Source organism: Medicago sativa, chromosome 4 (genome assembly GCF_051527215.1).
Source record: "Medicago sativa cultivar Bolivia chromosome 4, Bolivia_mono, whole genome shotgun sequence".
In the NCBI taxonomy this organism is placed as follows: domain Eukaryota; kingdom Viridiplantae; phylum Streptophyta; class Magnoliopsida; order Fabales; family Fabaceae; genus Medicago; species Medicago sativa.
This window is the reverse complement of record NC_140752.1, coordinates 14049220-14062440: the sequence shown is the minus strand read 5'-3', so window position 1 is coordinate 14062440 and position 13221 is coordinate 14049220. Positions and strand designations below refer to the sequence as shown.

At 33.8% G+C, this 13221-nt stretch overlaps 1 protein-coding gene and 1 pseudogene across 1 annotated transcript; one reads left to right on the top strand and one right to left on the bottom strand.

The window, feature by feature from the left end:
- The first annotated feature begins 847 nt into the window (after positions 1-847).
- Positions 848-4069, top strand: LOC146926523 (receptor-like protein 7; annotated as a pseudogene).
- Positions 4070-6596: 2527 nt separating this feature from the next.
- LOC146926522 (receptor-like protein 6) lies at positions 6597-9968 on the bottom strand. Its single transcript, XM_085758838.1, has one exon. It carries the CDS (start codon positions 9952-9954, stop codon positions 6769-6771), a length of 3186 nt encoding a protein of 1061 aa, XP_085614964.1. The 5' UTR covers positions 9955-9968; the 3' UTR covers positions 6597-6768.
- Positions 9969-13221: the final 3253 nt, after the last annotated feature.

Genomic DNA, 13221 nt, shown 5'->3' with positions numbered 1-13221 from the left:
AGTCATTTATTTTATTTTGTACCAAAATAAAAAGAAAAAAAAACCATTTTTTTAACAAAATAATTTTTAAGAAAAGTTTACACAAACATAAATCGAATAACTTGAAACATAAATTAAAAAACTTGAAACATTAAACATTAATTCTTGCTTAAAAAAGTGATTTTATGTCTAGATCATTTAAGCAAACATACTCATATAACCGTTTTAATTTGCTAATAGTTTTTTTTATGGCAAATGAAAATTGAACTATTTTTTTGGTGTAAACCGAGTATCCTCTGCGCGTAACCTAATCCCTCGAGCATTGTGGGATCTAAATGGACGACAAGTTCTCCCTAAGAGCTTTAACGCAGCTGCATGCCCAAGACTGAATTCGAACTAGAATATTGGTTAAGCTAGAAGAAACCCGTTCCATCTCATCTAAACGCTCTTAGATGTCTTTGGGTTTTCAATTTGTGTTTTATTGGCGAGGGATATAAATTTACACGTTTGTTTCTCGTTAAAGCTCCTGTAAAAAAATAAAGTTAAATGGTGATGTATTGAAACACAATATTCTAATTCCTTTTGTACTCATTTAGTAAATGATAATTTATTTTGCCTAAAAAAAGTTGATAATTTATTTTGACAATGCTAGTTGTTGATTGAAATTACAATATTTGATATATTGCCATTTAAGAGTTGAAAAGTCATCGCTAATATTACCTCATAGAAAAATGTGGTCATGTTCCACGAAATTTCTCTTAATACTTTTAGCCTGTTTTACAATGCAAAACACATGCAGCTTGTGTTGTGTATGCATATTTCTGAAACTTATATAACAAACCATTTGTGCTGTAGTTGTCACAGAGAGTAATTAACCAACAATGAGATCAATTACATTACTTTCATTGTTTTCCTTCCTTTTCTGCTACTACTGCATTTTTTTCACTTTCCAAACATCTCTTGCCTCTGCCAAATGTCTTGAGGATCAACAATCATTGTTGCTTCAATTAAAAAACAATCTCACATTTCATCCTGAAAATTCCACCAAACTAATACTGTGGAATAAAACCACTACTGCTTGCTGCAATTGGAGTGGTGTTACTTGTGACAACGAGGGATATGTTATTGGCCTTGACCTTAGTGACGAAGATATCAATGGTGGATTTAACGATTCAAGTAGTCTTTTCAGTCTCCAACATCTCCAAAAACTGAACTTGGCTAATAACAGTTTTAATTCTCTGATTCCATCAGGATTCAACAAATTGGAGAAGTTGACTTATCTGAATTTGTCATATGCTGGATTTCATGGGGAGATTCCATTTGAGATTTCCCAGCTTACAAGGTTTGTTTCTCTTGATATCTCTTTCCCTTTCTACCATTTCGATTTCTATCTCCTTTTCAACCAGTTTTTCTCATATACACGACCACCAAAACTTACAATCTCAAATCTACAAAAGCTTATAAAAAATCTCACCAATATTAGACAACTATATCTAGATGGTATAAATATAACATCTCAGGGACATGAATGGAGCAATGCTTTGTTACCTCTGCGTCGCTTGAAAGAGTTGAGCATGTATAACTGTAGTCTATCAGGACCCCTTGATTCTTCCCTTTCAAAACTAGAGAACCTATCGGTCATTATTCTTGGTGAAAACAATTTTTCATCCCCAGTGCCACAAACATTTGCCAATTTTAAAAACCTAACAACCCTCAATCTTCAAAATTGTGTATTGACCGTTACATTTCCACAAAAGATCTTCCAAATTAGAACACTGTCACTTATTGACTTATCTGACAACCCCAATCTCCGTGTTAATTTTCCAGACTACTCACTTGGTGAATATCTTCTTAGCATTATAGTGAGTAACACAATCTTCTCTGGACCACTTCCACACGCTATTGGTAACATGACAAACTTATTGCTATTGGATCTTTCTTACTGTCAGCTATATGGAACACTTCCCAATTCACTGTCAAACCTCACACACCTTACCTGCCTACACCTTTCTCATAATGATTTAAATGGTTCAATTCCTTCATACCTTTTTACACTCCCATCTTTGAAGAGAATTTCTCTTTCATCCAACCATTTTAATAAATTTGACGAATTCATAAATGTGTCTTCCTCTGTATTAGAATTCCTTTACTTAAGTAGAAACAATCTATCAGGGCCTTTTCCAACATCTATCTTCCAGCTCAGTTCACTTTCTACCCTTTCTCTTTACTCTAATAGGTTGAATGGGTCACTACAACTAGATGACCTTTTGAAGCTTAGAAATTTAACTTATTTAGACCTTTCATTCAACAACATATCTATCAATGAGAATGATGCAAATGCTGATCAGACTGCCTTTCCCAATCTTAAAAGTCTATATTTGGTATCCTGCAACTTTCAAACTTTCCCTAGCTTCTTGAGAAATCAATCAACATTGGAATCTCTAGACCTTTCAGCTAACCATATTCATGGAGTAGTGCCCAATTGGATTTGGAAACTACAAAGTCTTCAACAACTTGATATTTCACACAATTTCCTCACAGAATTGGAAGGTTCTTTGCAAAATATTACTTCCAACCTTACTTTTATTGACCTTCATAACAACCAAATTCAAGGAACAATACCTGTTTTTCATGGATATATTGAATATTTGGATTACTCAAGCAACAAATTCTCTGTTATCCCACATGATATTGGTAATTACCTATATACCACAAAGTTTCTATCTCTTTCAAATAATAGTTTACAAGGAAGCATCCCTGATTCCCTTTGCAATTCTTCAAATCTACAAGTGCTTGATCTTTCCTTCAACAACATCTCAGGAACAATTTCTCCATGTTTAATTACAATGACTCGTACCCTTGAGGCATTAAATTTGAGGAAGAACAGTCTCAATGGCCCAATACCAGATATGTTTCCAACTTCTTGTTCCTTAGGGAGTTTAAAATTTCATGAAAATTTCTTACATGGGCCAATTCCCAAGTCTCTGTCCCACTGCTCATCATTAAATGTATTGGACATTGGATCAAATCAAATGGTTGATCGTTTTCCATGCTTCTTAAAGAACATACCAACACTTAGTGTCTTGGTTTTGAGAAACAACAAATTTTATGGTCCCATAGAATGTTCACATTTAGTAGAAAACAAGCCTTGGAAAATGATTCAAATTGTGGACATTGCTTTCAACAATTTCAATGGAAAACTACCTGAAAAGTTTTTCAAAACCTGGGAAAGAATGAAGCTTGATGAAGATCTTGTTTCAGGCAACAACTACATTCTGCACTCATATTATCAAGATAGTGTGACAATTGCATGTAAAGGTCAACAGGTGGAGTTGGTTAAAATTCTAACAATTTACAAAGTCGTTGATTCTCATCCAATTCTTTTGAAGGACCAATACCAAAGGTGGTAATGGACTTCAAAGCACTTTATGTTCTCAACTTTTCAAACAATTGTCTCTCTGGTGAAATCCCATCAAATATTGGGAACCTGAAACAACTAGAGTCATTGGACCTCTCAAATAACTATTTGGTTGGTGAAATTCCTGAGCAACTTGCAACCATGTCCTTCCTTTCTTTTTTGAACCTTTCCTTCAATCATTTGGTGGGAGAGATCCCAACAGGTACTCAGCTTCAGTCATTTCCCGCTTCTTCTTTCGAAGGAAATGATGGGCTGTATGGACCTCCATTGATCGAAAAAATCAGATGGTAAGAGGCAGGACTTGCATCCAAACCCAACATGTGGAATGCTAGCTTGTTCAGTTGACTGGAATTTTTTAAGTGTGGAACTTGGATTCATTTTTGGACTTGGAATTATCATGGTCCCTATCATGTTTTGGAAGCAATGGAGGGTAAATTATTGAAAACTTGTGGACAAAATTCTTTGCTGGATTTTTCCTTGGATGCATTTTGAATATGCAACCCACAGAGGAAAAATTTACTTAGTTTTAAGGTGGAGGTGGTAGTAGTGACTAATGAATGTGATAATTAGTAAAATAAGAATTTCTGCTTCCACCTTTGTTGTTATTTACGTATACTTCTATGTGTTGACATGTTCCAAAATTTTAAGATGACTAATGAATGTTCTGTTATTTACGTATGCTATGACTAATGAATGTTCTGTTGTCCTCTTACATACCTGATATCAACAAAACAAGGGCGAAAATGGTATGGTAATCAACAGAACTACTAAAATATAGCAATCAATTTAGTGCAAGAATTTAGAAACAACATCAAATATGGGCAAATTAATGATCAATAATGAATTAGTCTAAAAATCATATGTATATACCAATATGGGCAAATTAATCATTCAAATACCTGTTCAATATGGAAAATCGGCCCGAATGCAGATGCAAACACTGCTGCAACTAAACCTCCCATAATCAAGAGTCGACTAAAGCCTTTTACGATTCCACCCCAACAATAGTTCCTCAACAAATAAACAAAATTAGAACAGCTTATATGCATTATTATATACCCAAAGATGGAGTATGGAGCACATGAATTATTAACAATTGATGATATTGTACGTGAATAAAAAAACGATGGACGACTTTACATTTACCGGTAAAAAAAGGATGCATGGTCATAAATATTATGATATTTAGTCATTTAAATTTTTTATTTTAGTCAATATATATTTTTTGTTAAAATTTATTGTTTTAATCAATATATTTCATTTTATGAATGAATAAAGTATAAGATTTTATTTTATAGACAAAGTGTTAAAAGAATAGCAACAAAAAAAAACGAAATAAGCAATCTCATATGTCACTACATTAGCGTTGTTGCACTGCAATGTGCCGTCCAGTATAATAAATTACAAAGGGTAAACGTTGGTTTTATTTAAAATAGCAAGGATAAAAATGGAATAAAAGATGATAAGCTATAAGCTAAAAGTTCAAACGGTACTTAAAATAGCGTCTGAAAAATAAGCTATAAGCTCGTTGGTTTTGTCAAACGAGCTTATAAGCTATAAGCCATCTTTTTGGCCTTGCCAAACAAAGCCGTTATTAATTTCAAACTTTTCACGTGTCTTGTCCAAGATTAGCACCGTTGAGCTTGGTTATTTTCCATTTTAGCCAAGTTTTTTTTTTTTAGGCAGGTTTGTTAGGCTACACATATTACTTCCATACAAAGGTTTGTTAGGCTTTGAAGATTTAGATTCTCAAGTTTCGGCTCTTTCATCCCAGAGTTGTAATTAATAGAGATATCTTATTGGAATCTGTCCCACAAATCTAGCATTTGACTAATATATGGAATGGAAGAATTGAAATTGTTGAAGAGCCAAATTCAGTTTGTGCAGAATTTGGATATAAAAAAAAAAAAAACTACTTGAGTTGGGAAATCCACCAGAGATATATTCTCTACGTACTCAGATCAAGACCAATAACAAGTTCATTACTTCACAAGTTACACCAGTCCATTCGCAGCAAACAATGCTTCCTACAAAATGTGAGATTGTTCTTTAATTGGAGCACTAATTATTTTTTATGAGAAATACATTTCCCAGAGGCACCAGAGACCAAAATTGTAAGAGAAATTTCAACATGACTCATTGTTATATTAGACATTGTTTGACTCATTGTTGAACATCTCTGTTATGACCCTACAAATCCCTGTCAGATATATGGGTCCAGCTATGACTTTATAACAAGGTTTACTTTGAAATGGTTCATGTTCAATGAAAATTTCCCATAATCTACATCAATAAATGAGTTACGCAAATGTTCCACACTGGAAACAGTCTCAGCAAACAACAATAAGAATCATATTACTCTCACTGTTTTCATTCTTTCACTGTTACAATTAACTTGATTTTGGTCCAAAAATACAGCCTGATTTTATCTTTCAACATTTATGAAGCCCGGATACGTAATACGGATGTGGGTACGATACGACACGGATACGCGGATACACAGATTTTTTAAAATTTAAGATACGATACGGTTAAGATACATTAACAAAATATTTATACTAAAATTTATATGCATGTAAATATTAAAAAAAAACATTGACTACTTTTCAATACTATATAATCATAAAAGTCATGATTTACAAAAAATAATACATGTGATCAAAATAAAAAATGTAAAGTTTTCGTATAAATCATATTCTATTTTCATTCATATGTTAGGATATCAACAAATGCATCAATAAAAGAACTCAAAACAAAGTTTGTTTAATGTTGATCGATTGAATCTCCTCTCTCTCGTTACTTCCATCCACCAAAAACATAATTTTTAAATGGTTAATCGAAAAACAATTATAGTGATTCATATCTTAAATTGAATCATATACATCTCCATTGAATTTTCACAATACAATCTCATTTTTTTACCCATCATTTTTTTCCAGTATACGTCTCTGTGAAGTATCTTATAAGTATCTGTGTGTATCTGTCGAGTATCTTATAAGTATCCAATAAAATATATATTTTAAATTAAAATAATTAATTCCGATACTTCGTGTGTACATATCCGAGAATATCCGCAGAGTATTAGTATACGATACGGGTACGATACCTGTTTTCATTTTTTGACGCCTTTCATCTTACAAAAACACAAAAATATTAAATTTCTAAAGAATGTATTTGATTTCTATAGTTATAATTATAAATCAATTCATCCGTTTTTAATTTGAATAAAAACCTGTCACCGCTTCTCCATTGGAAGCTATTTTATTTAATAGATACTCTTCAATGTTTCAGAACATATCATCACAAAGAAGTATACATAACGAAAAACATGGTTGGAAATAGAAAACACTAATTAGCACACTCATTAGTTACTAATTCCACCTTAAAACTTTGTATGTTTGTCCACTGTGGGTTACATATTCAAGATGAATCCTTGGAAACACCCAGCAAAGAATTTTATCCACAAGTTTCCAATACCTTATCCTCCATTGCTTCCAAAACATGAGAGGACCAATGACCATTCCGAGACCAAAAACAAATCCCAATTCCACACTTAAAAAATTCCAGTCAACTGAATGTTGAGGATGCAGCTCATCCTTCCTTTTGCCATCTGGTTTTTCAGTCAATGGAGGTCCATATAGTCCATCATTTCCTTCAAAAGAAGAAGCAGGAAATGACTGAAGTTGAGTACCTGTTGGGATCTTCCCCACAAGATGATTGAAGGAAAGGTTCAAATATGAAAGGAAGGACAAGCTTTCTAGCTGCACAGGGATTTCACCAAACAAAGAGTTATTTGAGAGGTCTAAGGACTCCAATTGTTTCAAGTTCCCTATCGAAGATGGGATTTTACCTGAGAGACGGTTGTTTGAAATGTTGAGAATGTAAAGTGCTTTGAAGTTCCCTATTGAATATGGTATAGGTCCTTCAAAATGATTCGATGAGAAGTCGACGGAAGTGAAGACTGTTAGAATTTTAACTAAATCCATCTGTTGAGCTTTGCTTGTTACTGTCACTGAATCATGATAATAAATCTGACCAAATTGGAGAACCTCAAATTGGACGTGTTTTACCTTCAAATCAGCTTGGTTTTCATCAGACCTCATTGCCTCCCACGTTGTGAAGAATTTTCCAGGTAGTTTACCACTGAAGTTGTTAAAGGCTAGATCAACTATCTGAAGCATCTGCCATGTGCCACTGGTGTTTGGACATCCGATATGACCATTGAATTTGTTGCTGCGCAAGACTATGACACGGATTGTGGATATGTTCTTCAACAGGCATGGAAATGTGCCAATGATGTTGTTGTTTGCAAGGTCTAGCACTTCTAGTGCTGAGCAATTCACAAGAGATTTTGGAATCTGTCCATCTAAGTTATTCTTTTGGAGATCAAGAGTTCTTAGAAGACAATAAGGTGGAAACACATCTGGGATAGTACCAGTGAGATTGTTCATCTTCAGATTTAATACCACAAGGGTTTGAAACATTTTCATTAGACATGAGGGAATTTTTCCAGAAATGCTATTATTGGAAATATCAAGCACTTGAAGATTTGAAGCACTGCAGAGGGAATGAGGGATAGTGCCTTGTAAAGCATTACTTGAGAGGGAGAGAAAAGTTGTGAAATTCACGTAGTTACCGATATCTTGTGGGATAACAGAATCAAATTTGTTCATTGAGTAATCCAAATAAGAAGCAAATTCAGGAAAAACAGGAATTGGACCTTCCAATTGGTTGTTATGAAGGTCAAGGGCTAACAACTTTGTAGTGAGGCTTTGCAAAGGTCTTTCCAAATTAGTGAGCATATTGTGAGAAACATTCAGGCTTTGAAGATTTTGTAGCTTCCAAATCCAGTTGGGTACTTTCCCTTGAATTTGATTATTTGAAAGGTCTAGAATGTTCAATTTGGATTTGTTTCTCAAGAAAGTAGGGAAAGTTTTCAGGTTGCAGGATGCCAACTTTAGAGTACTAATATTGGAAAAGGAAGTATGATCAGCATTTTCAAAATTGACATTGATTGATATGTTGTTGTATGAAAGGTCTAGTTCAGTTAAATTTCTTAGCTCCACAAGCTCATCTAACTGCAGCAACCCATTCAACTTGTTAGAGGAAAGATCGAGGACAGAAAGTGAATGGAGCTGGAAGATAGATGTTGGAAAAGACCCTGATAGATCATTGCTGCTTAAATCAAGGGTGTTTAGTACAAAGGGAGACACATTTATGAATTCGTCAAATTTACTAAACCGGTTGGATGAAAGCTGAATCTTCTCTAGTAACGTGAGTGCAAAAAGGGAGGAAGGAATGCTCCCATTGATGGAATTATCACGCAAGTCAATGCTGACAAGATTGTGTAGTCTTTCAAGGTGAGAAGATTTTGGAATTTCACCACTCAAACGATTATGAGAAAGGTCTAGGTGGGTAAGATTATTGGCCATGCCAAACGATGGCATTGTACCTGTGAAACTATTGGATGACAAATCCAAGTAACTAAGTTCTGTAAGGTTTGAAAGTGAATTGGGAAGTGTCCCATTAAGTTCACAATTCGAAAGATCCAATTCAGATAAATGCCTCATGTTACCAATAGAGTATGGAAATGCTCCAGAGAAGCTTGTGCTCCTTATCCTTAAGGTTTGGAGAGATCCACCCAGCGTAAATTCCGGAAACGAACCATGGAGATTGTAGTTGAAGGATAAGTCAATAAATGACAACGTTCCAATTTGAAAGATGGTTTTTGGAAATTTACCAGTCAATCCACAAGATTCAAGACTAAGGGTAGCCAAATTTCTGAAATTGGAAAATGTTTCAGGCACTGGGGAAGAAAAATTGTTTCCATCTAGAATAATGATCGATAGATTCTCTAGTCTTGACAGAGATGAATCAAGGGGTCCTGTTAAATTGCAGTTAGACAAGGTCAGTTCTTCTAGACCACGTAACGGCAACAAAGCATTGCTCCATTCATGCCCTTTGGCTGTTATAATGACACCATCCAGATACAACTGCCTGATACTTGTGAGATTTCGGACAAGGCTTTGAAGATTTGGGTTCTCAAGTTTTAGCCCTTGTCCTATTAAATAACTAAGAGAAGAGATATCAAGAGTTACCAACCTTGTAAGGTGAGAAATCTCTATAGGAATCTGCCCCACAAAGTTAGCATATGACAAATTCAGATAACTCAACGTCACCAACTTGTTGAATCCTGATGGAATAACAGAACTGAAATTGTTAGAAGCCAAATTCAATTTCTGAAGACTTTGAAGACTAAAAAGACTACTTGTATTATCAAATCCACCAGAAATTGACTCTCCACTCAGATCAAGACCAATAACAAATCCGTTATTGTCACAATCTATACCATTCCAATCACAACAATCAATGCTTTGATTCCACAACTTCAGCTTGTTAGAACTTTCTGGCTTGAACATGAGACTGCTCTTTAGTTGTAGTAGGAATGATTGTTGATCTTTAAGACATTTGGCTGAGGCAACAGGGATTTGGAAAGTTATATAAATGCAGTAGTAGCAGAGAAGGAAGGAAAACAATGAAAGTAAGGTAATTCTCATTGTTGTTTACTCTTAGTGACAACCACAACAGAAATGGTTGTGTTATAAATATGCAAACATATGCAATCTGCCGTGTTTTCTAGTGTGGAACAGGTCAATAGTTTTAAGGGAAATTTCGTTGAAAATGATCTCTAAGTTTCTGCAAAATCATCTAAGCCTTACATAAATCTGATAGGAACTTGTGGGGTATTCCACTATGAGCTATAGACTAGTATGAGTATCCAATATTGAATATTCTAAGGTGTGAGACTTGGAATAGTCCATAAGGAAAAGAAGAGTTTGCGTATTTTAGAAACTGGCTAACCCATCACTCAATATTGTCTATTAAAGATTACTATAACTACATATAACTTTTACAATTACAGTTTACATTCTTTTAAACTCTTCAAAAGTTTGAAATTCGGATTATGGAGAGACATCAGAAAACAAAATTTTAAAATACATAATTTGTATGAAGTAATAAAATGTAAGACCACTGAGAATGAGAAGGGATTGCATCCACAACTATATCATGGAAATCATTATTGGTTGGTCCCCTCTTGTTTTGGAAGCAATAGAGGGTAAGGTATTGAAAACTCATGGACAAACTTCATTCTACATATATATATTTTTTTATTTCTGAAAAACTCCATTTATACCAAATAATATATTTTTTTTATAGTGTCTTTGTTCTTGTTTGTAAGTTAACTCATTCAATTATTGAGTTCGGGTATGCTCCATTTAATCCATTTAAGATTTGGATGCAAGACATGTGGCAAACAAACATCTAAGGGTTGAGATTTTAAATTAAGAAACAAACATTTATTTAATTAACTAAAAAAAAAACGCTCTCTTTCTCTCAAACACATCCTCCCTCTTCCCTTTGCACCACCACCCCTCTTCCCCCTCTACATCACCGTCCTCCTTCGTTGCCTTTGGAACCACCTATATCATCACCATCGCAACCGCTTTCTTCTTCATGTGTTTATTTTTTTAATTACACCCCAAATATTTGTGGTTACACCCTAAACTGACAAAATTATCTTTAAATAAAATTTAATTTTCAAATTCACTCAGAAAACTAACGTCTCTTCCTTCTTTCTTCTTCGAAAACCCAGAAAATGTCTCTTCCTTCTCTCCTCTTTGAAAATCATACTTCTCCAAGCAAGATTTCTCCCTTCAATGGAGAAGACTTGATTCTACTGTAATTGAAAATAAGTGAAACGAAACCAAAAGGAAAAAAAAAGGACTTGCTTTGACGATGGAGAAGACTCTATTCTACCATAATTTAATCTTAAACTCAGTTTAAGTGGATCATGTAAACTTAGTTTAAGTAGGTAATATAAAAATTAATACTCTTGTGCAACAATATGAGCTTTTTCGCATGGAGGATGGTGAATCCATTTCCTCCATGCAAATGAGATTCATTCATATTGTCAACAATTTGCAAAACCTTGGTAAGAACATTTCAAACCAAGACTGCACTATAAAATTTTTGAGATGTATGACAAAGGAATGGCAGCCCAAAGTTACCGCTATCAAGGAATCGCAAAATCTCAATGTTCTTAGTATGATCACACTCTTTGGCAAACTAAAGGAACATGAACATGATAAACTCATCTAAACCTCCACTAAATTGTCTCTAAAATGCTTATTAACTGAATTCAAAATATAGCTACAAACATCGTATGATAGGGTGTCATCAAATGACATTAAACATAAAACAAAGTCTATGAAGGAAGGACAAACATTTGTGAAAAGTGTTGGGCAGTTCAACTGGTTTGAGTTACGTGTCATGTAGTTGAAGGTCCAAAGTTCAAGTTCTAACAAAGAGAAAAAAAAAATAACATAACATAACAACTAACATACATCATTCAAAAATAAAAAAGAAAAAAAGAAACTAGTATATAAATAAAATAAATTTCTAAGGGTATAAGAATCATACATATTGAATAAGTATAACTCAAGATATAGTCTTTAACACTACACATAGCCCACAAGGAGAATTCAAAAGAAGGACAAAGACACTCCCGACACCATACCAAAACTGACTATAGTCAAACGGAACACCTTAATATTACAATAAACGCTATAATCATCATCTAAGTTCGACCAAGGAATTTATCTATTGGAATTGGAAGATTTGCTACGCCCAATAAGAATTAATAAAAAATATCGGGGTTTTGTAATTTGTATTATCCCTACTTGAGTTCTAATCAAAACTCTTCCAAATCATGTATTTTCCTACCTTGCCTTCAACCAACTCTATTACTCAACCACGGTGATTCCAAAAATGTGAATCTTTCCTTTAAAAACCCTATCTAGCTCAATGTACGTGTGAAGAGTTTAATACTCCGTAGAAAAATGAAACATGGAATCTCGTTCTTCGTTCTCGAAGCAAGACTGGTAATGTTTGCAAATGGGTGGTTCACATTGAGAAAATCATACTGGCTACATCAACAATTACAATGTTGGACTTGTTACCGAAGGGTTTTAACCACAAAGGGTCATTAAACAACTCACTATAAGGGTTATTCTTACTTTATATCTCACTCACAAGTGTGATAAGCATTTGGAAGTTTCTCCTTCATCATTTTCATCTTTGTACTAGTTACTCCACTCATGGGTAATTAATTATCTCTTCGTGTGGGGAGTATGTTTAGTTAGCTAGGATTTCAAACTAAAACAAACTTTTAATTAAGAAAGTACGAGACATCGACATTTTATCCAAGTGATCTGAATTAAATCATATGTAGTTTATAATTACTACATAATGTTATGTGTACAATCACATACACTGTTTGATTATATTTCCTCGAATCAATTAACGATTCTGGCTGCATTGGAAGTTAAATAATACAATAGATTTTGCGCTGTTTCACATACATGAAAACATATGATGAGGGACATGTGGAAACATAACTGAATTTTAGAAAGCATATAATTGATCAAGGGAACATATTGAATGAATAGATGACGACATCTAACCAAAACAACTCTTTTTCAATCATTAATTTATAATATTGCAAAAATTGAACGTCAAAAACTATATTGCAATTTCTATAATTTTGATATTTGTTTTTGATAAACAATCCAACATAGTTAATGTTGTGCTAAGGATACAACCCAATAATTCATATTGATTTGTATTTAATATTTTTCCATTGAAGCTCTCAATTTTTTTTTTTCCATTGAAGAATTTGAGATGAATGAGATGGTTTGCACAAATATATGTGGTCTTCGAATCTTATTGGACCTGATCAAAAGTTGACTATCGGCGTGGTGTTT

Bases quoted from the DNA above. Each gene is read 5' to 3' on its own strand.
- LOC146926522 (XM_085758838.1), bottom strand. From the start codon at position 9,954: ATGAGAATTACCTTACTTTCATTGTTTTCCTTCCTTCTCTGCTACTAC.